This window comes from Myxine glutinosa, chromosome 11 (genome assembly GCF_964187855.1).
Source record: "Myxine glutinosa chromosome 11, kmMyxGlut1.1, whole genome shotgun sequence".
In the NCBI taxonomy this organism is placed as follows: Eukaryota; Metazoa; Chordata; class Myxini; order Myxiniformes; family Myxinidae; genus Myxine; species Myxine glutinosa.
The window spans coordinates 98,708,652-98,735,898 of record NC_136271.1 but is presented as its reverse complement, the minus strand read 5'-3'; the positions used below and the strand labels follow the sequence as shown (position 1 = coordinate 98,735,898).

Genomic DNA, 27,247 nt, shown 5'->3' with positions numbered 1-27,247 from the left:
TTTATTGCTTCACCGATAATAATTGACAATTTAGATTAACACTAATGGCAGATATGGCTTATCAAACCCTAGACATGAATTTGGAGAGGACTTGAAGTATCCTAGTTATCCCATTCTTCTCCACACACAGTTCTCTAACATTCCATTGTGTTAACAGCCATAAGTTGTGTTCAATTCATCTGAATTGCCAATATCATTTCATTCATAAAATAGGAGGTGACGTTGATTCCACCGATTTAAAACATTCCACCGATGAACTTCAAGTTTTCTTCTTTTTCCCCAAGCCATTCGGAAGCTTTAACCGGTCGTCTTTCATTCCAAACGTTGTCCCAGTTGCGTCGAACGATGTGTATTTTTGGGGGTTTCCCTTCAAAGCGCAATTATTCCCCAAGCATTTGCATCTAAATCGATGTGGCAGTGAGCAGGTGTGCTCATTTTGCAAGGCTTCTGCATTTTTTTTTGTTCAATTCGTGTAGTAATTATTTTCTGCATAATTAAAATCTGCCAAAACTCCGAGTGAAATGATTTTCCCTGAAGCTAAATGGAATTAAAGTTGGCGAGCTTGACTGCTTAGTTATTTCATGACTGCGACGTCACATCACAGTCAAAGCCATTGGTGCCATATGGTACTTTTGGTTGGCATCTGCCCATCCTCGGTAATTTCATAATTCCGGTTATTAAACCCTCTGACATGAATTACGATTGCTGGATAATTGTGCGACAACAGACGATGAAATCTAAAAATATACTGTACATCGTGGACTGATGTTCAAGATCGAGTATAAATCGTGTTATCGGGTTAACGTTTACCAACCAACTTCAATGTTGTTACTTTCAATGCTACAACTTTCCCGGTGTGTACCCTGGTTTAGAATAGGTACACCGTATCCCTGCGTGTCGTAGGAGGCGACTAAGAGGGTTGGCGTCAGGAAGGGCATCCGGCCATAAAAACATTGCCTCAAAAAGAGAACCATGACAATTACAACTACGTATGGGCCTACAGCCCGAAGTGGAGATCGGTTTCTGAAGTTTGGGACATGGAATGTAGGGACAATGACAGGGAGATCAGGAGAAGTGGTGGAAGTATTGGTCAGAAAAAGAGTGGACATATGTTGTGTGCAAGAGACGAGATGGAAGGGAAGTGGTGTGAGAATGGTGAAGGGTAGGCAGGGACAGAAATACAAGCTTGTGTGGCAAGGGTGCCCGGAGGGCGTGAATGGTGTTGGTGTCCTGTTTTCTGAGGAGTTTGTAGACAGTGTGGTGAGTGTGACTAGAGTGAGTGATAGGTTGATGATGGTGAAAATGATGATTGGAAAGCTCTTGGTGAACGTCATCTCGGGATATGCTCCGCAGGTCGGTCGGAGCGATGAAGAGAAGCACAAGTTCTGGTGTGCGATGGAGAAGCTGATGGAAAACATGAAAGATGAGGAAGTTGTTGTGGTAGGAGGAGACCTAAATGGACATGTGGGAAGGAGTATGGACAGTTTTAAGGGAGTTCATGGGGATTACGGATATGGTGTGAGAAAAGGAGAAGGTGAAAGGATTTTGGAGTTGGCTGATGGAGCTGATTTGTTGATTTGTAATACTCAGTTCCAGAAAGCAGACAATAAGCTTGTTACGTACACGTCAGGTGGGTTGACAACAACCGTTGACTACCTGATGGTGCGTAGGCGAGATAGGGGGCACCTCCGGGACACAAAGGTGATCCAGTGGGAGGAGGCTGTTTCACAGCACCACTTGGTTGTCTGCGACATAAGGGTGAAAGGTGCGAGGAGAGCTCGGTGGGTGAAGTACCAACCGAAAATGAAGGTGTGGAGGTTGAAAGAGGTGACAGTAAGGGAGGCATTAAAAGAGAGGCTGAGTGGGGTAGAGGATGATGTGGTTGAGCTTGAACGTGGTTGGATGTCAATGAAAGATATTCTGTTGGGGGCCGTTGGTGAGGTATGTGGATGGACAAAAGGACCACGGAGGCACTCGGAAACATTGTGGTGGGATGATGAAGTTGGAAAGATGATTGACGAGAAGAGGAAGAAGTTCAAGGATTGGCAGAAGACGAAGGGTACGGGAGCAGCAAAAGCAGAGCATGAAAGTTATAAGGCAGCCAAAAAGGCTGCAAAGAAAGAGGTAGCAAAGGCGCAGGAGGCATGTAGGAAAATGTTCGGAGAACGCATGGATTCGGAAGAGGGTCAGAGAGCGGTATTCAGGATTGCAAAGCAGATAGTGAAAGCGAGGTGTGATGTGATGGGTGTGAGTTGCTTGAAGGATGAAGTGGGACAAATCGTTGTGAACCCAGATTGAATTAAAGGAAGATGTAAAAGATATATGGAAATGCTGTTGAATACAGAGAATGAATGGGATGGCAGCATAGAGAGTAACCCAGTTTTAGGACCGGCAGAGAAGATAACTGAGAAGGAAGTTGAGGAAGTGATAAAAGCAATGAAGAGTAGAAAAGCGGGAGGGCCGACGGGAGTTGTGGGAGATATGTTGAAGGCAGCAGGAAGTTGGGGTGTGAAGAGAACGACAGAGATCTGTAATCTGGTGGTGAAAGAAGGCCGCATTCCAGTGGTTTGGGAACTGAGTACCTGCGTCCCTCTTTACAAGGGGAAAGGTGACCCTCTGGAGTGTGGCTCGTACCGAGCGATACAGTTATTGGAGCATGGAATGAAGGCATTGGAAAGGGTATGGAGAGGAGGATAAGGAAGAAGGTGAAGATCGATGAAATGCAGTTTGGATTTATGCCAGGAAGAGGAACGACAGACGCGCTCTTTATTGTGAGGCAGTTGCAGGAGAAGTACATCGAGAAGAGGAAGAAGTTGTTTGTTGGGTTTGTTGATCTGGAGAAAGCATTCGATAGGGTTCCACGTGAAGTATTGACATGGGCATTGAGGAAGTTAGGAGTGGAGGAATGGTTGATCAGAGTAGTGATGGCAATGTACAAAACAGCGTGCACAGCTGTAAGGATGAAGGACGGGAACAGTGGTGAGTTTGAGGTGAAGGTGGGAGTGCATCGGGGGTCGGTACTAAGGCCACTACTATTTGTAGCTGTGATGGAGGTGCTGGCTCAGAACGTAAAGGAGGGTTTACCATGGGAGTTGTTGTATGCAGATGATCTGGTGTTGATTGCGGAAAGTATGGATGGATTGAAGGAAAAGATGAACAAGTGGAAGGAATGTATGGAGACAAAAGGTCTGAAGGTGAATATCGGAAAGACGAAGGTGATGGCAAGTGGTAAAGCATGTGGTGGGGTGGAAAGAACTGGGAAGTGGCCATGTGCTCTGTGCAGGAAGGGTGTTGGAGTGAGCTCCATTCAATGTACAATGTGCGCTGAGTGGGTTCCTCAAAAATGTAGTGGTCTGAGAGGGTCATTAACCAGTGTGGCAGCTACATTCAAATGTAAGGTGTGCATAGAGGGAGCTGCAGATGGAGGAAATGTTGAGTTGGATCTTAGAGACGGCGTGACGCTGGAAGGTGTGAAAACATTTTGCTACCTCGGAGACATGCTGAATGGAGAAGGCAATGATATTGCTTTGAAGGCAATGATATTGAATGGAGAAGGCAATAGATCAGACTCGGCAACGGTTGCTAGAGTGAGATGTGCATGGAAGAAGTTTCGGGAACTGAGTAGCGTGCTGATGAGGAGGGGAGTGTCGTTGAAGCTGAAGGGAAAGGTGTATGCTGCATGTGTGAGAAGTGTTATGATTTATGGGAGCGAGACATGGATAATGAACATAGAACAGCAACGAAGGCTGGAAAGGGTGGAAATGCGAATGGTTCGGTGGATGTGTGGAGTATCGTTGAGAGAGAGGAAGACAAATGATGAATTGCGAAAGATGATGGGAATAGAGCCTGTGATTGATGCTGTGAAGAGGAACAGGTTGAGATGGTTTGGTCATGTGTTGAGGAAGGATGAAAGTGACTGGTTGAGAAGAGTGATGGAAATTAATGTAGAAGGAAGTAGAGGACGGGGAAGACCAAGAAAGACTTGGCTAAAGATGGTGGAAGAAGAAATGCGGGCAAGGGGGTTAACAAGGAGAGATGCAGAAAATAGGGCAAAATGGAGAAGATTGTCATGGCGACCGCAAGGCTAACCCCCGCTCTAGCAGGGAAGATGGCCTTAAAATGCATGTTGTTGTGTTGTGTTGTTCAATGTTGTTACCCTGCGCATGCGCAGCAAAAAGTGGAGTTCATTAATTTTAAAATTAAAATCTTCTTTAAAAATACCTCTTCTTTAAAACTTCTTCTGCTTCTTAAAAAAAAACATTCGATTGGGTTATAAATTGGTCGACTTTGTCTGTATGTCCTTCTGTCTACCAACGTCAGTTTATGATTGAAGAAGAACTTAATTGAAATTTAATGTTGTATTTTGAACATCAATCGGAACATCAATCGGAAAACGAACGTGTAGTTTCACCATACTTTAGCTCCGAATTCAACCCGATCAGACATGGACAGAGAGGAGTGACATAATGTTTTTCTCATTCTGTCTATCTAGCAGTGAAACAAAATTGAAAACCATTCCAAACAGGAAACATACTATTTCTAAGGACGTTATAAAGGACACAAACAACAGGCACGAAGAACTAATATAACGTGTTACATAAGGTTGACTCTCTAGTCATCTACCCCAAAATTCATAACAATATTATAACATGTTATGCCAGCTCATTGGAAGGATCAGACCGTGCATGACATTATAACATGTTAGATCAGGTACACCCGCACACTACGGGAGTGGCAGGAAGGGTTATTCCTCTTTGGGGTATATAGATTACAGTAGATCTATGTAATGGTCAGGTCTCAAGAACATTGGGTGTGTGTTCATTTACCAAGTTTCTTGTGGAGAGATTGCCAAGTGGTTTAAGCATTCGAGCAAGCACTCCATTTAAAACTATTAAGGAACGACTGGCTTGGCAAGCGCTAGCTAGCAGCTTGACAAATGAGCACAACCCGGGCTTTCTCCCTTTCAGTTTCGTGTTAAACAGCAGGAGCGAGTTTCAAAAGTTTGACACGAAAAACGCCACGGTGGCGGCAGGAAGGATCATGTTATTACCCAGCAACGCCTCAACCATATCATGATCTGTACAATGACCTAGCAACGCCTCAACCATATCATGAGCTGTACAATGACCCAGCATTGCCTCAACCAGATCATGATCTGGACAATGACCAAGCAATGCCTCAACCATATCATGATCTGGACAATGACCCAGCAACGCCTCAACCATATCATGATCTGTACAATGACCCAGGATTGCCTCAACAATATCATGATCTGTACAATGACCTAGCAATGCCTCAACCCTTATTATGATCTGTACAATGACACCGCAACGCCTCAACCATATCATGATCTGTACAATGACCCAGCAACGCCTCAACCATATCCTGATCTGTACAATGACCTAGCAATGCCTCAACCATATCATGATCTGTACAATGACCCAGCAATGCCTCAACCATATCATGATCTGTACAATGACCCAGCAATGTGTCAACTATTTCATGATCTGCACAATGACACATCAAAACCTCAACCATATCATGATCTGTACAATGACCCAGCAACATCTCGACTATATCATGATCTGTACAATGACCCAGCAACACCTCAACTATATCATGATCTGTACAATGACCCAGCAATGTGTCAACTATTTCATGATCTGTACAATGACCCAGCAACCCCTCAACTATATCATGATCTGTACAATGACCCAGCAACGCCTCAACCATATCATGATCTGTACAATGACCTAGCAACGCGTCAACCATATCATGATCTGTACAATGACCCAGCCACGCCTCAACCATATCATGATCTGTACAATGACCTAGCAACGCCTCAACCATATCATGATCTGTACAATGACCCAGCAATGTGTCAACTATTTCATGATCTGTACAATGACCCAGCAAAACCTCAACTATATCATGATCTGTACAATGACCCAGCAACACCTCAACTATATCATGATCTGTACAATGACCCAGCAATGCGTCAACTATTTCATGATCTGTACAATGACCCAGCAACACCTCAACTATATCATGATCTGTACAATGACTCAGTGACACGTCTACTATTTCATGATCTGTACAATAACCGAGAAGAGTGAATTATTATTATTAAGAGCCTGAACCATCTCAAGATCTGTTATGTGCACCAAGATCTACTGGCAGCACGTGACCCCCCAGCCATTGCTCAGGAAGTTTTGAATGGATTGTCAGACGCACGTGCTCGTATTTTTGGCAAGTTTTAAGGTTCGTTTGTTGTGTGGCATGTTTTGTGACAGTCTAAATTTTTGTTTTTTGAATCGTGAATCAGTTCGTCATGAGAAAAAAAGCCAATCAAACATTTGATTTGTTCTGTTTGATTTATTTGGGTTGTTGAATTTTTATATCAGGTTTTTGAACGCAATAATAAACTTTCGCAATAAGAAAAAGTTCGCAGTTAAATCGCCACTTTTTTGGGTTAAATGATTTCAAAGAAAGGTGACAAAGGCAGTCAGATTAAATACCCAGAATGCATCACATCAACAAGCGTTTAGCTCTGGCATCAGCAATTCGCAGGGCCAGACGTGCCGGTCATCGCTATTGGCTCCTCGATTTGCACTTGCAATGGCTCCCCCACTTTTAAATCGCGATCGACGCCCCGACTGACTTTTGTTCCCAGTGTAAGTCATTCAATGACTCCATACTTCGCTCTCCGAGGGAGCAGGAGTGTTCCATTACCAATCAGCTTGTAGAGCGCTCGCCAAGCGGCTAAGGCACGCAAGGTGGCACTCCAACAAAAAGGTTGATTGGGAACGGTTGGCTTGGCAAGCGTTAGCAAGCTGCTCGGTATGGAACACGCCCCGGGTATGACTCGTGGAGGAGGGACAAAAAGAAATGTCGCTCCGCCCTCTGTATGACGAAGCAATATCGCTCCGCCCTCTGTATGACGAACCAATATCGCTCCGCCCTCTGTATGACGAACCAATATCGCTCCGCCCTCTGTATGACGAGGCAATATCGCTCCGCCCTCTGTATGACGACACACCAATGTGCTTGCGCCGCGAGGCGCAGAGTGACGTGGACTCGCGCGCACACAGTTGGATTTTTTATTTATTTATTTATTTATTTCCGGTTTCTATGCCCACCCTGGGTCGGTGTTCTCGGCCTTATTTCATCGGCTTGTACAATGACAGTTACGAGCGTTTGCTGCTTATTAGCCCTCAGCGTTGTGTGTATGCACCTCACTCCGACTGTAGTCCATGCTGATCCGGGTAAGAAGCAAATATGAGCGTGGCTCGTCGGGAGGCCTACCTTCGGGCTTTGGCCTATATCTTTGAGGAAAAGTTGTGCCTCTACGCTTCACCTTTGTGATGTTTGTCCGTTTTTTCCGCTACTTTATTCAAAAAAACTAGTTTAGGTGATAAAGTCTTCCTGAATTTCGGCAAATTACTCAACGCAGATTTAATTGATGAGGTGTGGATGAAACGCAGACACGATGGGCCAAATGGCCTTCTAGTTCTATGATGTCCTGGTTCCATGTATGATACGAGTGATTGATTACCTGTTGGCTCTGTGCCCTTTTAACCCACAGATGAACAAAACGAACGAGCAAAGTTGGCCCAGGTAATGCTGTGCCTCTTGTTTATAATTATAGATATTATCGATATGTTTGTTGTAATGATAAACGGGATGTTGAAACGATGATTTCCTTCTGTTCTAAGGATTTAATGCAGTATTTAGGCCCAAACTGCCTGCATGGGTCCACTGTGGGATTTTAACATCCTATTCTCTCATATAATAATCCTTTAACTGCGATAAAACGACTCTGTTGGGATCGGAGATCACGTGTGCAAACGTGGTGTGAATGTGACCTTCACTTGGTTTATCGGTGTTTAAATGTTTTCCTTGTGTAACTTTAGTTTTCATATTCTCGTGATAATTGGGCCATTTATTTTGACAAGCAAAAGCAGTCTTATCGTGTGTGTGTGTGTGTGTATATGTGTGTGTGTATATATGTGTGTGTATATATGTGTGTGTGTATATATGTGTGTATATATGTGTGTGTGTATATATGTGTGTGTATATATATGTGTGTGTATATATGTGTGTGTATATATGTGTGTGTATATATGTGTGTGAGCAGGCCAACCCCTGCTCTGTGGGGAAAAATGGCCTCTGAAAGGTGGGGTGTGTATGTGTATGTGTATGTGTGTGTGTGTGTGTGTGTATATACAGGGTGAGTCAGAAGTAGCGCCCGATTTCTGTTTATATATACATTTATTTCTACCTTCGTGTACACTGTAATACAAATGGCAAACAAACAATCAACTGACAGAAATATAAATGTATATATATACAAAACAGAAATCGTTATATACATTTGTATTACAGTGTACAAGAAGGTAGAAATAAATGTGTATATATAAACAGAAATCTGGCGCTACTTCTGACTCACCCTGTATATATATATTGTTATGTCTGGCAGGGTAGTGTTATGTAGAGCAGATAGAGCTGAGTAGTTAACATGCTTCGAGGTGTCGCAGTAAGGAATCTGACCCTGTAATAAGTTCTTCATGTGTAGACGTTTTGTCGGGTAAGGAGTATACTTGTGAATCTACCAGGAGGTTCATGTGTTATATTAAGTATTAAGTAGAGTTAGGGATTAAAGAGTAGCGCCCCTGTGTGTCCTCACCTGGTTAGCCAAACCTTTGTCCCTTTTGGCACTGCACACCACATAGACATTCCGACAAGTCCTTAGTGCAACACTAAATAACGCCCTCCCCCTGACATGACTTAGGAAGGAAACCAGGCCAGGATACCGCCGCATGGCCGCCGCCATTTACACCTCCGACAGGCCTATCCACCTTGAGTACCACGCGCTATGACCAAGGAGCAGAGAACGAGTGTTGGGGTGGTGTGGTAGGAAGGGGCCTGAGCGAGCCTGTGATTCGGTGGAGGCCACTGATTGGGCAGCGCGCCAAGGCTGACGTCACCGCCGCGGAGTGATACGAGGTGCGGCAGGACTTTGGTTCGAGTGAGTGAGTTGCGCGGCAGTTTGTTCGAAGGACGAGAGTGAGTGAGTTGGCCAGGGGAGATCAGCGAGCGCCGAACGCAATTGTTAAGTTGTTGGTTCAGAGCAGTTGCTTCTGGCAGTGAGTCTTGAGACGCACTGGAGTGCACGCAATTGGCAAGCAGGGTTGAGCTGGTTGGCACGTGAGCAGAAGAGGAGTTCACAGCACGAGTTAGCCCGAGTTGGGCTGAGGTGTAGCCCGAGTGGAGTTCGCTTGCTTTTGACCTCGCTTGGAGCCGCTAGCCTGCGTTGGACGCGCGGTGCTTTTCCTGCTTTGGGGCCTCATGTGCGAACGGAGTGGGCGCTGGCTCGCGCCTTCCCGTTGCTGTGGTGCTTGGAGCGAGGCCTGGTGGTACTCAGAGAGGGCTGCGTGGGACGCCGAACGGGGCCGTGTTTGACGGCAAACAACGCAAGACGACAGACGAGATAAGGCCGCTTCCGCGATTACATATACACGACGAGATCATTATTTTCCTTTAGTCCATATTTTCCATTTTCCTTTAATCTTTAAATTTATATTATATAATCCATCCCCCGTCTGTATTTGTTGAGTCTGGTGTGCGGGATCCCGAATATAGGATTTAGGATATTTTATTACCGGTGCGTGCATTTTCCTGTCCTTGCTTTTATTTTGAATAAACCCTTGTATTATTTTCCTTTCCCATTCAAACCTGTGCCCACTTGAGTTGATTGCCCCTACAGGGTGGGAGTGTCGCAGTTAAGCGCTTACGCAGCTTCCATTCTCCTCCTTCCTCCCGCGCGACCATAGTAAAATCCGTGTTTGGTCATTGCATCCAATAAGACCGTTTAGGCCATCCGCGACTCTGGTGTTAACTGGAGTTGCGCGACAATATATATGTGTGTGTATGCTTTATGAGCAGGTCGTTACATCACAAAGTGCGTCATCCCTCCGGTGGACGTTAAGCTGTCACATCTGGCTGTTATAATTATCTGGTGGAAGTTAAAGAACCCATGGCATTTTTTGTGAAGAGGAGGCGAGTTATTGCCCGCATGCTGAACAAATTGTAAATTCACACTGCAGTCAACGTCAGGCCTTGTCATCCGGTTCGTGAAAGACTTGGGCTAAAATATTCTCAAGCCAATCCCACAACAATTGTGGTAGTTGTCATAGTAGTAGTCGTAGTAGTAGTTGTAGTTATTTGGAATAATTTTGAGAATATTTGATAGAGATGTGGTGTTATATAGCAGGTTTATCAGAGTTTATACCAATTCTTCCTTTTCCTTTTTGGTAGGTGATCTGTATTTTATTCCATCTGTACTCTGGGTATAAAACCTTTACTTGGACAGTTAATGTCCTTTGATATTAATTTGTACTTTTTCTTTTTAATGTATATATTTTTTCGTTTAACAATTTATCCACAAGACTTGTGTATTCTATAAAATGCTTTGGGAGTGGCAGGTGGCTTATTCTGACTTTTTTGCTCATCTTACTATAATTCACCAAATGTCCGTCTGTCTGTCTGTTCGAAGGTACCGTAAAAACTGCAGAACCGATCGAAAATATATTTTGGGTGGATAATCCTGGGATCTCCAGGAGTAAAATAGGCCATTTAGTTTTCCCAATTTCAGCTTTAGTCTCCAGCATTCTCAGGTTTGGACTCCCGCATAACATTTGCGTTCGCATAACGTTCATTGATTGTTCTCATTGTGATGATGTTGCTTTCCCGGGTGCCGCGCGATCGGTGCAGCCGTTTGTGCGGCACCCGGGAAAGCAACATGTCTCCATCGATCGCTAACAGATCGCTGTCTCCATCGATCTTGCCAAGGCCGTAACAGCTATCGGCTCAAAATCCTTTTAACTGTTGATTTGGTACAGTTACACATATCGGGAATTTGGTACACATATCGGGAGTATATACGACCTAGCGATTGTGAACACGATTATCGATCACGATTCACGATTCACAATCACGATCATCACGATTCACGATCACGATCATAATGTATCGATCGCGATTTGAAACACGATGGAATAATATTTACCGATATGAACAGTGATGTGGCTTTTATTGAAATTCTAAAGATACTCTTTAGATTTTGATGATTTGCGTGTGATATGATTCAACGGATGTTTATATGAATCGTTTAAAATAAAATAAAAACTTTCAATTTCTGATATTTTGCCTTTTCATTTGGGCCTCCCAATTGAAGCCCCGCCCATAGGGCGGGTACCGTTGCTAGTTTACTCAAATAACAATTGTTCTCGAAGAAGAGCATACCGTAGGTGCTTCTCACCATCATGGAATGGGGCCTGTCATCCATATTTATGGGAGACGATGCTTTTATGTTGTTTTTGAGTGGTGAAGTTTTTTTTTTTTTTTCTGTGAATTTGCTGACGTCATAAGAGAAGAACAACAGCTGTTGAAGCAATATATTTTTACCTTCGGTGAAGGCTGGAGCAAAACCACAAGTAATTTGACAGATTGCACGCAGATATGCAACTCGCTCTGTAGCTTACTTCCAATGGACTTCAATTCTGGAAGAATAAGAAATGGTCAGACCACCAAAAATATAGTGTAATGGAGATGGACAGATGTCTCTAAATATTGGAAAGCAAACTGTATTTGTGCTCTGTTGATATGTCTGCAAACCTGTCCGGTTTGTGGTGGATTTGTCGGAAAGTATATGCAGCAAGACCTGACTAGAGGCAGAAAACGACGTGTGCCTCTGAGCTGCTTGTGAGGGTCTAACAACAAGCTTCTTGTCTCCGTTTCCGAGGACAAAATGTTCCAAACTTTCTGATACCTCAACATTTCAACGTTCCGGATGTATATCACTGGGATTCTGGCCCAATGGCAATTTATTTATTTTATTTATTTATTTTTTCCCATACATATATGTATCTAGTGGAACCTGAACAGAAACGGACATTTGTAGACATCGGTGTACGATGTGCTGAGTTGCAACATCAGAGATAGAGAACTGTGGGAGCTCTTGTTCGCAGGTGACTTCGTCATAACGGCAGAGTCAAAGGAAGAGCTGCAGAGAAGAGTGTTGGTATGGCAAGAGAGCTTCGAAGAGGCAGGGATTGAGGATTGATGTGAGAAAGATGGAGGTTCTGGTGTTTCTGAAGACTGGAGCAGAGAGGTGCCAACATTGTAGATGGAAGAAGTGAAGACAGATCATTTGTGAAGCAGAATTGTGGGACAGAGTGGAGCAGCGCATGGTGGATAAGGTGGAAGGTGGTTGGTAGTCTGTGATAGAAGGATACCAGGAGGATTGGTGGTGTCTGTGATAGAAGGATCCCAGGAAAATTGAAGGTAAGAAATCTACAAGACTGATCAGGCTGGTCATGATGGAGGGTGCGGAAACTTGGGATTTAAGACAAAGGGAAAAGGAGTTGCTGGAGACAACAGAAATGCGAATGCTTAATAGGTTGATTCTCAGAATATCACTGAGAGCGGTTGAGGAATAATGATGATAATAACTGGAGTGAAGTCGCCAGCGCACCATCACAAATCCCCATGCTTCCCACCTGAAGCAAAGTTGAAAGATGGCAAAAGGTTCCACCAGGAATGAGCGAATATCAAATTTTGAGGTTAAAGAAAAATCCTATGTTTTGACCCGGGACGCCAAGTTCCCATCTCTTTGGGTGTGAACCGGGGGTCAAATCCAAAAATTGTTACATATTTCATGCATCCCCCAATGTTGATTGCACATACAACGTTTCATTAAAAAATGTCTTAAAATGTGCCCGTAATTGCATTTTTTGGTATTTGACCTTTTGACCCCATGGTGGAAGAGCCAAAAATGATAATGCTCTTGCACCTTTGTGCCAAGTGGTAATCATACTTCCCAAGTTTGATGAATTTCTGCGCAACCGTTTAGGTCTAGGAGGAGATACCGTGGCAAACGGACAGACAGGGATGGAGCCGATTACAATGTCCCTCCATTTTTTTTTAAATCGAAGGCCTGGGGATAAATATAATAACGAGTTCCCATGCAAGGAAGTTTGACACATGAGGAGACCATTTGGCCCATCCAAGCCTGTGCTATTATTACCAACCTAAGATTGTTTGTCTGTGCTCTTATCCTGTTAAATCCCGAGGATCAAGCAGCGAAGCAGCACGTGTCATTTCAAAAATCTTTGGGATGATCCGGCCAGTGTTCAAAATGCTGACCGCCCAGACTCAGAGCTGATGTTCTAACCATTACACTACCGTGGCTCATGAACACTTATTGAATGAGTGGATATGTTCTCTTGAAATGTTCATTGGACGAGGAGCTACACAATAGAGCTGGAATTGCATGCATTACAGAAAAGATTAGAGAGACGAGATTGTGGTGATTTTGCCATGTGATGCGAAGAAGGGAAGAGAAACCAGTCAAGAAAGTATGGAATGTGCCAATAGATGGAGAAGACGAAGACAGACTACAGTGGAGGAATGTAGTGGCAAGAGATTTGAAGATCCAGGGATTGAGAGAAGACTAAACGGAGAAGGCAGATCTGAGTCTCCGATCCTGAACTAGTGGGATTAAGGCTTAAGAGCGAAGAAAACGAGTGGACTTTTCCATGAATTGCCAGTATGCAAGTCGACAATGGGCGAGCGCATCATTGATATCGATGTGAACAGGCTAACCTGTCAACCTTTATAGGCAAGGCCTGGCCTGTATTCCGAGTGTCAATAAAAGACCTTGGCATAGCAGAGCCCAGACAGCGTTGGACTATGTAGGCAAAGTTTGAAATGTCCACAACCCGTGTTTGCTCCCTTTATACCCAACTTCCTTTATCATGATTTGTCATCGTTTTGGGCATCGTCACGATGCATTGGTAACATCCTTGTTAAAATGTGTTGCTCTGAAAATGATCTTTAATCGCTCTTCGGTCAACATGCTCCTCAAGTTTTCATTGAATACCTTGCTGGTCTAATGCAGATTACAACTGACGTTATTGCCAAGGAGGTCTGACGTCCGAATGCTATAACCAACGATTGATTGCAATATAATCAGGTTCATGGTTTTTCTATTCTGCATACCTCAAATAATCGTGGAACATGTGTGTACACAACTGCGCAAACTGTGATAGCGATAGTGTGTGGGTTTAATCTGGATTTGTTAATGAAAATGATGAATTTGGGTGGGATTGCCGCACTAATCAAACTTGAGGCCCACTTTGTGCATCGGCCTTTCTGTAGGAGCTGGGCGAAGTTGAACAGACAGATGCAGAGATTGATCGTGTGCTTGATGTTCTAAAGGGGGTTCTCGACGATGATGCAAGCGCCGTGAATGAGAAAGCCGACGATGATGAATCGCCCGGAACGCTCCCAGAACCTCCGTCGAAGGAAACGAGAGAGGACCTTGAGGTGGAAATGAAAGGATCAAATATCGAGGAGTTTGTGACGACAACCTCAACAACAACGCAAGCACCCGGTAAAGCAGACGATTGATCGGGAAATGGTTGATATCGCTTGCTTTTAAAAACTAGTGGGCCAGTTGGTCCGTTGTACCAAATTTTCTTTGGTCTTCACTGCCTTGTAGCATACCTGCTTGCTGGACTCACGGGGGTCTTTTGCATCCTTGGAGTCTTTTGGATCATCTGGGATTTTTGGGTCATCTGGGTCTTTTGGGTCATCGAGGACTTTTGGGTATTTTGTGTACTCGGAGATTTTTGGGTATTCTGGGTCTTTAGGGGTCTTCAAAGATCGAAGGGGTCTCAGCAGTCATCAGTCCAAAGGGCTAAAAGGTACATTTCAAAAGTATGTAATTAATTAATAGACACAAAAAGTATGACACACACATATCCATACACACACACACACACACACACACACACACATATCCATCCACACACACACATATATCCATCCACACACACACATCCATCCACATCTCGTTTTTTCATTTCTGTTCCTTACAATTCTATCCCTCTCTTACACACACACACACACACACACACACACACACACACACACACACACACACACACACACACACACACACACACACACACACACACACACACACACATATCCATCCACACACACACACACACATATCCATCCACACACACACACACACATATCCATCCACACACACACACACACATATCCATCCACACACACACACACACATATCCATCCACACACACACACACACATATCCATCCACACACACACACACACATATCCATCCACACACACACACACACATATCCATCCACACACACACACACACATATCCATCCACACACACACACACATATCCATCCACACACACATCCACACATCCATTTATAGTAGAAGTACTGTTGTTTACTCGAATGTGGCCTACAAAGTGTTTGATGTAGAATAAACCCAGCTATCATTTGACTTCCCTCTTTTTATTTATATTGCAAATTGGATTTAACTCGAAGTGTGCGGAGAACGTGAATTACAGGCGATTACAGGAAATGTTCATTGATCTTGTTATTTATAACCGTTCTATACTAAGTGGAAGGATTTGATGGTTGTCATTCTATTAAAGTACATTTGAAGAACGAGCGATTCAGAGAGGAAGATACCTAAGACGGGGGAGAATGGAGAAGGCGGATCCAAGTAGCCGACCCCTAACTGTTGGGGGTTAAAGCACAGAGAATAATAAGATTATCGGTATAGTTTCCATGCTTGGGGAAACTCGAGGGAGTTTCTCAATAAAGCATCATAATTGACACTTCAAGCCAAAGGATACCATGAATGCAAGAGTGCTGAAAATGCAAAACAAAAATAACTCTTTGCTGGGAAAGACAGGAGCGAAAGGTAAAATAAAAAATAAATACAGAATAAGGAAAAATTGAAAACTCTTAACTAAGATAATCAAAATCCCATCAAACAGGGGTCTCCTACTTTGGTCGTTGCTTCTTTCCTGGAAACTTTCTCCTCCTTTTTTTTGGATTATTGTTATATCTCGAGAGGAGGCCAAGTCCCAAGGTTTGCTCACCCACCACAGACATTTTGATGGATTCTCCTCATGTCACCTAATTTCCAGTCTTGCTCCACCAGTCGTTTCACACCCTCCCCTCTCCCCTCACCCGTCCTTTGGGTATATCACCTGTCCCCCTCAAGTCACGCAAGTCTTTCAGAAACCCACTTCTCGTCATTCCCACAGTCCCGCTGGATACTCGATTTTCCCTCCAAATGACTCCATGTCTCGTTCTTTGTTTCCTGCAATCTTTAAAAACTGCTGTCCAATGCCACCTCGTAGTTTCTCCAATAATCCTGACTTCCGCCACTGCATGCACCCATGCACCCACACAACCTTGTGCCCACATTTGATCGGTCATTTTGTAATGCATCAAATCTATGGTTTATCCGGTTTATCAAATTACTGATTGTGTTAAGGTTAACGGTATGTTGAGATCTTAACATTCTTTAACTCTGACTTGGTCAAACGATTGCCACCGACCCACCACAGCTCCACCAAGACCAGTGGTATTGGTGATTGGCGGATCAGCCGATGGGGAGCCATGCTCCTTTCCATTTCTGTTCAGTGGTCAAGAATACATGGAATGCACGACGGATGGGCGTAGCGACCATCGCCTTTGGTGCTCCACCACATATGATTACGCCGGTGATCACAAGTGGGGATTCTGTGAGAGTAAGTCAGATGTGATCACTTTGCTTTGGTTGTGTTGTTTGTACAAGCCTTCCAAAGGTAGTAGTGGGCAAACTACAGCCTGCTACACTTAAACCTGCACTTCCTCCCCCCTCTCACTCCCCCTCTCCCCCAAATACCACTCAACCCCCTCCCCACTTGGTTTTGCACTTTACACTGCATATGGTCACTTCAAATGCTTTACACAAAATATGCTCACCCAGCAGTCTTATTAGGCAAGTAATACATTTATTATTTCTCTTTCTTTTTCTTTAGTTAGGGGGGTTGACTCAGCCTGTCATCCTTCCGAGGTCGGCTAATTGAGTACCAGTTCACTGGTAATTCCCTGTTTGTCGTTGAAGGCGGCAAAAAGGGTTGGCGTCAGGAAGGGCATCCGGCCGTAAAACATTGCTTCAAAAAGGGGACCAAAAAACAACTACCACGGTCCCCGAAAAGGCCAACCCCCGCTTTGCGGGGAAAAATGGCCTCTAAACGGTGGTTTTTTTTTTTTTTTCTTTTTCTTTAGTGTTGTATATAATGTAACATATAACCCTGGTGTTGGGCTAGCGGCTAGGGTGCCGGCTTAGGATCCTAGGATCCTGGGTTCGAATCCCGGTCGATCGCTGAATTAACGCCAGGGGGGTTGACTCAGCCTGTCATCCTTCCGAGGTCGGCTAATTGAGTACCAGTTCACTGGTAATTCCCTGTTTGTCGTTAAAGGCGGCAAAAAGGGTTGGCGTCAGGAAGGGCATCCGGCCGTAAAACATTGCTTCAAAAAGGGGACCGAAAAACAACAACAACCACGGTTCCCGAAAAAGGCCAACCCCCGCTTTGCGGGGAAAAATGGCCTCTAAAGGTGGTTATATTATATATTTTATATATAGCTCTTTTTAAAATAATAATGCATAATTTTAGCTTGTAATTGTGCTAAAGGGGAATCTTGTGGCCTTCGGAGTTTGATGGAAAGACCCATAGCCCTTTAATTAGCTAAGGATGCCCACCACTTGCTGTACTTCTTCTTGTTGTTGTTGTTATTTTAACCACCATATAGTTTTTATTAGTCTCTTTTTTTGTTCAGCAGTATGGGCTTATTTTCAAACTGCTGATTGTTTGCTCTGCAGCTCAAGAAGAGTTTGCAAAGAAAATGATGCTTAGAAAAGCAGAATCGATGTACCATGAAGCTTTGAAGCTGATCAACAGCACGTCTCGCAAAAAGCAGAACGAGTAAGTTCAGCTTTGCTTGCTTTGAAAGCGATTGCTTTTTATGTCTCCGTTGACGAAATCGCCGGAGGCATTATGTTTTCAGGTTGTCCGTCCAGCTGTCCGTCCTTCCATCCGTGATAGGTTTTCGTTACTGCGATAACTTAAGAACGGCTGAAGGGATCAAATTCAAACTTGGTACAGGTATGTATAATGATGTAATAATTAACTGATTTAATTTTGGGATCAAGAGGTCAAAGGTCAAATGTCAGATGTTAGGTAAAAATTGTGTTACCAAGCTAATTTGTGAACCAGTCATGGGATTTTCACCAAACTTGGTATAATTATATAGTGTAACGATTTTGAGAAGTGTAACGGGTTTTGAGAAGTGTAACGGGTTTTGAGGAGTGTAACAATTTTGGAGGAAGGGTAACGGATGTGAAGAGTATGGTTTTGGTATGGTAACATCCTGGTAATGTAAATAATGGTCGCAGCCGTCCTCCTAATTAATTTCATAGAACATACACGCAGGTCACGATATATCTTTTAAATAGTGTATTTCCTTATTCCATGTAGGCTAAGTATGTGTTTTCCACTAGATTGACTTTGCATTGTATCAAACAAAATAAGCGTAGGCCCTTCCAATTTCCCCAAAACCTCCCTTCCATTTGCCTTCCGCATTTTGGTCGGTTTTTCTCTTCCACCACCATTGGCCACGAGGTAAGGTTGGAGAAGAAAGGCGTGTCTCCACCTCGTCAGAAGAGGGCAGGAGTGAACCGGCCCTAACAGCCAATCAACACCGCGGTGAGTGACCCGGTAGGCGTGCCCTCGGAGCCGGCGGCTTAATTCCGCCGGAGGTGATAAAAGCGAATGTAAGGAACTGCTTTGGGGAGAGGCCTTGAGAGATACGCTGGGGGATGGCCTGGAAGAGGAGCGCAATCCACCGCAAGCCCTACCTACCTACCTGCCTGCAATATCCCCTGTCGTTGGAGAGACGCGCTGAACGGAGGGAGACGGCTCCACCCCAGGAAGAGGAGCAGGTGTGCCGAGCCAGCGCGTGACGGCCGCGGATACGCGACGGAGGTTTTCCCGCCAAAACCGCGAGGGGTTGAAAGCTGCTGCCTCCGACCTTGCCTTCCTCTCAAGCAATCAACCTCGAGCCATTACCTGCCTGCAATATCCACCGTGTGAGTGTGAACGTCCTGTCCTACTCGTTGTCTTGGGGATTAAGTAAATGAAATAGAATAAGTTAACAATGCACTGTGTGACTGCTCTTTTCCATCTATTGCTGTAAATAATATTGGTCGCTCTAAAATATTGCTTGTGTGTGTATAATAAATCTGTTCTTCCTCCAAACTCTGTCTTTCTTCTCTCTTCTTCTCTTTCGGTCGCTTTAGAGGTTTCCCAATTGAATATCTGTAGCGCGATTAGTCAACGTTCGGGTGGAATCGGGTTTTAATCGGGGAGTAACTGTTCGGACGCGGTTAAATACACCACCGCTCGGTAAAATAACATCCAAAAACCGTGTCCGTAACAATATTATGATGCAAAGATAAACTGATTTGATTTTGAGGTCAAGAGGTCATGTTAAGTTGCAATTATATTGTTACTGCGATAACTTAAGAACAGCTGAAGGGATCTTCATCAAACTTGTTGCAGGTATGTATAATGAGGTAAAGATTAATTGATTAGATTATGGTGGCACGAGGTCAAAGGTCAGAGGTCATGTTAGGTAAAAAATCCTGCTACCGAGATAACTTGTGAACCAGTGATGGGATTCTGACCAAAGTTGGTTCAAGTATGTATTATGATGCAGAAGTTAGGTAAAATGAACTTATTTGATTTTGGGGTCAAGGTCAAAGGCCAAAGTCCGTAATAGGTACACTACCGGTCAAAAGTTTTAGAACACTTCAATTTTCCAGTTTGTATTGAAATTTAAGCAATCCAAGTCCAGTGAAATAACCTGAAATGGTACAAAGCTAAGCAGTAAACTGCTCGAGGTTAAAAAAAAAAGTTTAGGTTAGCAAAAACGGGAAAATAATGTAAATTGCTGTTATACTGTAACAAAAAAAAAAAAAAAAAAGGCCTTCTTCAGGAAACAAGTAATGGGTTAACAACTTACAGCTGTGTTCTGCAGCAATGTAAGTAAATTAAGCCTTGAAAGTTGATGCAAACAATTCCTACAGGTGTCCCAACCTCTGCTGATTACTTGATTACAAACCCCGTCTGTATAAAAGCAGTATTGGAACAGACTGTTATTACACCGTCTGAAGCATTATTGGACAATATTGCACTGCAGGAAGTAGTATATTGCTATCATAATAGCGAGGAAAAGGCAATTAACAAAGGAAGACAGACAGACCATTATAACCCTTAAATGTGTAGGTCTTTCCTTTAGAGAAATTGCAAAGAAATCCAAGATTTCAGTTAGTACTGTTTCCTACACCATCCAAAGGCACTTGGAAACTGGAGGAAACTCTGACAGGAAGAGGTCTGGCAGACCCAAAGCCACAACAGAATCAGAAGACAAGTTTCTGAGAGTCAACAGCTTGCGTGATAGGTGGCTCACAGGACAACAGCTTCAAGCACAGCTTAACACTGGTCGAAGTAATCAAAGTCTAAGTTTCAACTGTGAATAGAAGACTTCGAGCTGCAGGTTTGACAGGTCGAGTGGCAGTAAGAAAGATAGCAAAATAAGAAAAAGAGGCTTACCTGGGCCATGAAGCACCACCAGTGGACTAATGAAGACTGGAAGAAGGTCTTATGGACCGAGGAATCAAAATTTGAAATCTTTTGTTGATCACGCAGGGTTTTTGGATGCCGTCGAGTAGGCAAAAGGATGGTTCCTCAGTGTGTGACACCAACTGTCAAATGTGGAGGAGGAAGCGTGATGGTCTGGGGCTCTTTTGCTGGATCCAGAGTCGGTGACTTGCACAGAGTGACTGGCACCCTGAACCAAAAGGGCTACCACAGCCTTTTGCAGCACCATGCAATATATATATATATATATATATATGTATATATATATATATATATATATATATATATATATATATATATATATATATATATATATATATATATATATATATATATATATATATATATATATATTGCCGTCGAGCACCATGCACCATGTTTTGCAGCACCATGCAATACCCTCTGGTATATGCCTAGTTGGTCAGGGATTCATCCTACAGCAAGATAATGACCCTAAACACACCTCCAGGCAATGTCAAAACTACCTTCGAGGAAAAGAACAAGACTGTAGGCTTCAAATCATGGAATGGCCAGCACAGTCTCCAGACTTAAACTCCATTGAGCTGGTTTGGATGAACTGGACAGAAGGGTGAAAGCAAAGCAACCTACAAGTGCAACACATTTGTGGGAACTTCTGCAACAGTGTTGGGAAGAACTTCCCGAACAATATTTGATTTCCATTGTAGAAAGAATGCCACGAGTGTGTTCGGCGGTTATATCTGCAGAAGGTGGCTACTTTGCTGAGTCAAAAATTTAAATTAAATTTTGTTAAACAATATGATTCTATGATTTCCTTTTTATCTCCAATTGTTTATTTGTTCTATGCTTAATTTCAGAGTACATTGAGACATTAAACTGCGTAAATTTCAATAAAAACTGGAAAAATTGAGGTGTTCTAAAACTTTTGACCGGTAGAAGTGTATATAACTTGAGAACCGTTTAAGGGATCTAATTCAAACTTGGTACAGGTGTGTATAATGATGTAAAGATTACCTGATTAGATTTTGGGGTCACGAGGTAAAGTTCAGAGGTTATTTCAGGTAAAAATGTGATAACTTGAGAGCAGATAAATGGATTTAAATCAAAGTTGGTACAAGTATTATAGGGATGCAATAATGTGGGCGGAGGCGTATCTGTCGACGTCATGACATCGAAGTGTTCCAGTTTTGTTTTTTTGTTTTTTTTCTTCAATCACACCTCTCACTTTTTCTTTTTTTAAACCTGTCTGACTCACCCTCTCTGCCCTTCTACGTCCATGTTCACGACTCCTCCACCACTGCAGGGGCTATGTCATGATGCAATGGGCAGCAGCACAAGGAAATGTCCAGGCACAAGCTAAGGTTGCCTTTGCCATGCTACTGGGAGATCACTTGCCTCAGGCAATCGATTCTGCCCGTACCATGTTCGAGAAACTGGCAGACCAAGGCCTGCCGAAAGCTCAGGCCGTGAGTGTTAGCATTACGTTATTGACACCTGTCAGTCATCAACAGTACAGTCGTATTTTTGTTAACATTATATGCAGTTATTGCTTACATTTTTTGTGAATCTTTGTGTAAACAGTATTTGTATTTTGTTGCTATTATGGAGAATACCATGACATAAGGGGTGGATCCCAAGATTTGGGTTCTACTCCTCTTGCCATCGTGGAGATTGTCTCAAGGACATCAAGCATTTGTGTTGATGTTGCTGGTGAAGTTCTGATAGCTATGTAGTATAAAGTTGTCTTATGAAGATTTTTTTTTTTGTGTGGATGCTACTACTATAAAATGTACACTTGACACTTATAAGTGTGAGCAGCTGCTTTACCATGTGCATTTTGATCTACTTTCACAAACAAGAAATTTTAAAGTTTTGAGCTCCATGCATTGCGTTGAAGCACATAAATATAGACTTGCAATACTGGGCTTTTTCTGACCCCCATTTCCCTCCACAGGCTCTTGGGTTCATGCATGCTACTGGCATTGGTGTCAATTCAAGTCAGGCTAAGGTGAGTTTGAGGGTGGATGGGGTGTAAGGTAGGCGAATAGGTGTAAATAAGACTATGGACTCGAGCATGGCACAGTCATCAAGATTTTGGTACAGTTGAACACAGAGTCCACTAATGGTGTTTCTCTCCTGCATTCCCCTCATGATGCTTTAACCTTCCATCCAAATCTTGCACCCTGTTGTATGCATACAGTTACCAGTTGCACCGTAGTGAGTAGCGAGCAACACACTTGACCAGCACATGTAGCGTAGGTCTGCACGGTTTGCAACTACAGCACTGTGCTTCAGTGTTCACATTTCAACATAAAATGCGCTTTCTTATTTGAAGCCGATTTTAGAAGTCGATTTTATAATCAAGTTCTATGTTTCCCAAAGCCTTGCAAGCTTGGTTAAATAGGGTTTGATGCACTGTCTGATCGTGCCGCTAACGAAATATTGAAAGCTGGTATGGGTGAAAGTCCTGTACGAGCTTGTAGAGACAGTGATGCCGAGGCTGGAGATTGTAATGAATAAAAAATATCCAATGCTCCAGGAGACCATTAATTTACTAATCGCACATTCAATTAACTATCGATTGCATGTGCTTTACTGCACTTTCTCGTCATATTTTGCAATCCCTATTTTCATTGTTCCATACAGTGCTTCATTGTTTTCTTATTTTCAATGTTCTGTACAATGCTTCTTTGTTTCCCTATTTTCATTGTTCCGTACAGGGCTTCATTGTTTCCCTAGTTTCATTACTACGTACAGTGCTTCATTGTTTCCTTATTTTCATTGGTTCCGTACCGTGCTTCACTGGTTCCATATGATTTACACAAAGTTTGTAAACCTTAGTTATGGTAAAGTATTTTGTTGCCCGTTTCTCTTCAGTTGTGGATGCCCTGCAAATTGGGTCCCAGTGTGTGGCCATCCGTGTTTTTAAACACGTTTATATGTATTATTTTAAACACGTTTATACATACATTATATATGTATGTACGTATGTACGTATGTCCATAAACATTTGACAAAAACGTTTTCTCACAAACTACCCGACCGATTATGGACCAAATTTGGTACGATGCATCAGGACAGCAAGGTCTCATGGGGTTGTGCTCCCCATCTGGATGTGCCCCCTATAAAGGTGGGTAAAGGGGGGTTTTACATCAAATATTGGTATTTCATTCAAAAATCTTCTCGGAAACCGCCAGACCGATCCAGACCAAACTTGCCACGAGACGTCGGGACCATGCCCTAACCTTTATTTGGGCTCTTCATGGTCGTATCTCCCCCAAAAAGGGGGCCACGGGCTCCCTCTCCTAATCCTGCATATTGACTAAAACATATTTTCCTCACAAACTACATGACCGATATGGACCAAATTTGGAACGATACATCATCGTGAGCCTGGTGTTGGCTTAGCGGTTAGGGTGCCGGCTTGGGATCCTAGGATCCTGGGTTCGAATCCCGATCGATCGCTGAATTAACGCCAGGGGGGTTGACTCAGCCTGTCATCCTTCCGAGGTCGGCAAATTGAGTACCAGCTTGCTGGGATGAATGATCACGGTTTGTACCCCGATTTAGAATAGGTACACCGTATCCCTGCGCATCGTAAGAGCGTGACCAAGGGTTGGCGACAGGAAGGGCATCCGGCCATAAAAACATTGCCTCAAACAGGGAACCATGATTGTCATGGGGCCCGCAAGGCTAACCCCTGCTCTAGCGGGGAAAAATGGCCTTAAAACGATCATTCATTCATTCATTCATTCATTCACATCAGAACAGTAAGGTCTCTTGTGGTTGTGCTCCCCATCCAAATGCCCCCTACCCCCCTTGAAGAGGCTGAAAAGGGGGGTTTCATGTAAAGTTCAGGTAATTTATTTTTAAAATCTTCTTGGAAACCTTGGGGAAATAGCTGTCATATTTATCTCCATATGTAAATGTTTACTGGGGTTTCACATGGTTAACATCATTGAGATTTTCATGGGTTTTGTGCCTGCTCCGTGAAATGAAGAAAAATGATGAACGTGCAAACATGTTTTCATGTTGCTCAGTGTGAAAATTTAATCGTGTAGAAAAATTCCACTGTATGTGTTGGACTTCTATCGGTGGAAGATTTTTCGTCTCTTAGCCTTTTAAACTTATGATCTTTGCAGTTTCTCACTATTTTAACATTCTCATTTTCCTTTGACCTTCCTAAATCTTTCGCTTGTACTCTACGAAACTGTGATGCCGAGAAAATGTGGATGTAGCGGAGATGTTGCAATGTTCTGCTTGTGATGGTGCAAATGTCCATTTTTGGGGGGATTATTGTTAAACTGTAATAATCATATGGAATTGTAACTGACTGTTTGGCGTAGTTAAAGACTTGCTGTCCTGCCCCCTCCCTCCACACATCCTTTTGCAATCGCCTGTCTGTCTATCTCGTAACTTTTTTGTACCATTTGAGCTTTGTCATCAAATCTTCAACAAACCTTTATTATGAGAGTATGGAGAACACAAATTAATACAGTTTACATTTTTTCTGTCGTTTTCATCGAATTTAGTTTGAGTTAAAGCGAATGCGGACCGGCTTTGCATTTCGAGATACTTTCTAGTTATTGTTTGTCTGGCGAGGTACCCATGCTATGCATGGGTGGGAGCACAAAATCTTTTTTGAAATGTTTTGAGAAATTTTATGAAAAACCTTCCCTCTACTTTTGGACACGTGCAGGGACCCCAAAAGGTTCACAGAAAGTTTGATGTGGCTGGCCTGTGTTGTGTGAAAAAACTGTTGGAATAGTTCTGTGTAAAATTAATGTACTTTTGATGATGATGATGATGATGATGATGATGATGATGATGATGATGACTGGGGAGAGGGGATTGGCTCTTGTGTGCCATGATGAAATGTGTTATTACAGAAAAGTAGCAAAACGTCGCAAGCAAATGTAGTGTGATGTCGACAGAAAAGTCTATACACGGATACGGACAATGCAAAAACTGCGAATGTTCCCACATGTGGTAAATGGTGAAACTGAATAAACGTTGCAGCCTTCCATTCCGATCGGCAACAAAGCTTTCTCTCATCCACGCCCCTTTTATCACATCATTTCCTCCTTTAAATTTAATCTCTCCATATTTTTATTCCAAACCGCATCATTCGAATCGCATACTAGAACGGCGCTCGGTAGAGCGCATACCTCCGCCAGGTTGAACAGTTTTACGTTTTGGATCCTACTGATAAGCCGGATCTGGATCTGAACCAAAATCTAATAGGCTTGTTCTTGTCACGAAACCAACTCATCCACCTAGATTTGTCATAAGTTGTCCACTACTTTTTGAAATATCGTGCTCTATCATTTTTGGCCCTATCACTCAATGGTGAAGAATGTGTTGAAAATGTCAAATTTCGTGTATCCGAATCCCTATTCTGATCTTGACCAACATCGAATTGATTTGTCCTTGTCAGAAACACAACCTGTCCACCAAGTTTCTACCGAATCCATCCATATTTTTTTGAGATACCATGTTATACATCAGTTTTAGTCCCATCGCTCAATGGTGACGAATCACTTCAAAAATCTCTGATCTGGATCCAGATTTGAATCTTCACCAAAATTAAATCAATTCTTCCTTGGCGCACACCCAATGCTATCTGCCAAGTTTCATCTGGAGCTGTCCACAACTTTTTGAGATGTTGTGCTTTTTATCATTCTTGGCCCTATCTCAGAATAGTGATGAAGAATCACTTTTTTAAAATATTCTCAGATCCACATCCAGATACAGATCTTCATCAAAATGTAATAATTTCATCCTTGTCACACACCCAACTTCACCAAATTTCGGCTGAATCCATCCACAACGTTTTGAGATGCCTTGTTCACAAATGGGCAGAGGTGAAAATATAACCTCCATCCACCTTTGGTGGTTAAGGTAATTGATACTACACCATTAATACAACAAAATCCAATGTTACAAACACTCGTGAGGTAAACAAAGATAAACGCCATTCTAACGTTGCATCCGGATAGGGAGCAGTTTTGTGAGGGTGGAAACTCAAAATCATAATTGAAGTGAGAAATTTAGGAAACCTCCCACCCACCTAAGGACACCCCCTGGGTCCCAAAATGTTGCACAGGTTTGATGGGGCTAGCCCCGAAACTGAGGGAATAGTTCAGGGACAGGTGGACTTGTGTGGGGTGGATTCGCATGGCTGCTCACTCTCATCAACCCACACTTGGCAAGCATGGCCAGCATGCCAAAAAGAAACCTCTCAACATGAGCTGAAGCAAGGCCTTTATTCTGAAGTGGACTGAAACTGGCTGGTTTATGGGTTTTTCTTCTATTGTTGCTTTGCTGCTTTACAAATAACGCCTCGTGCAAAATTAACGAGCAAGAACAGGTGTCTGAGAGCTTCTCAAACGTTGGCAATATCAATTATCTTTTATCCAGATGCTGGTTTATTATACATTCGGAGCCCTTGGTGGAAATATCTTCGCTCACATGATTCTGGTAACTATGTTGAAGCTTTTGCATGTTCTTATTTTTCTGTTGTACTTTTTAACCTAAAATGAATTTTAATAAATTGAGGCTTGCTGCTTTCACAGTTGAACATCTGTTGCAACTTTCTTTTAAAGGCCTAGCATTTTATCTTTTGTACTTGTATGGCGTCGTGTCCCCAATATT

At 43.1% G+C, this 27,247-nt stretch overlaps 1 protein-coding gene across 2 annotated transcripts in view; it reads left to right on the top strand.

Moving 5' to 3' along the window:
- The first annotated feature begins 7,037 nt into the window (after window positions 1-7,037).
- Window positions 7,038-27,247, top strand: part of SEL1L (SEL1L adaptor subunit of SYVN1 ubiquitin ligase) — a 55,672-nt gene continuing 35,462 nt past the window's right edge. The window contains exons 1-8 of one of the 2 annotated variants that reach the window (XM_068131432.2): window positions 7,038-7,265; window positions 7,586-7,617; window positions 14,221-14,455; window positions 16,475-16,657; window positions 17,776-17,878; window positions 21,897-22,059; window positions 22,548-22,601; window positions 27,014-27,073. In XM_068131432.2, the coding sequence (XP_067987533.1) occupies window positions 7,181-7,265; window positions 7,586-7,617; window positions 14,221-14,455; window positions 16,475-16,657; window positions 17,776-17,878; window positions 21,897-22,059; window positions 22,548-22,601; window positions 27,014-27,073 (915 nt within the window). In that variant the 5' untranslated portion in view covers window positions 7,038-7,180. The remainder of the gene's footprint in view (window positions 7,266-7,585; window positions 7,618-14,220; window positions 14,456-16,474; window positions 16,658-17,775; window positions 17,879-21,896; window positions 22,060-22,547; window positions 22,602-27,013; window positions 27,074-27,247) is intronic. The other variant, XM_068131433.2, reaches the window with a different exon arrangement.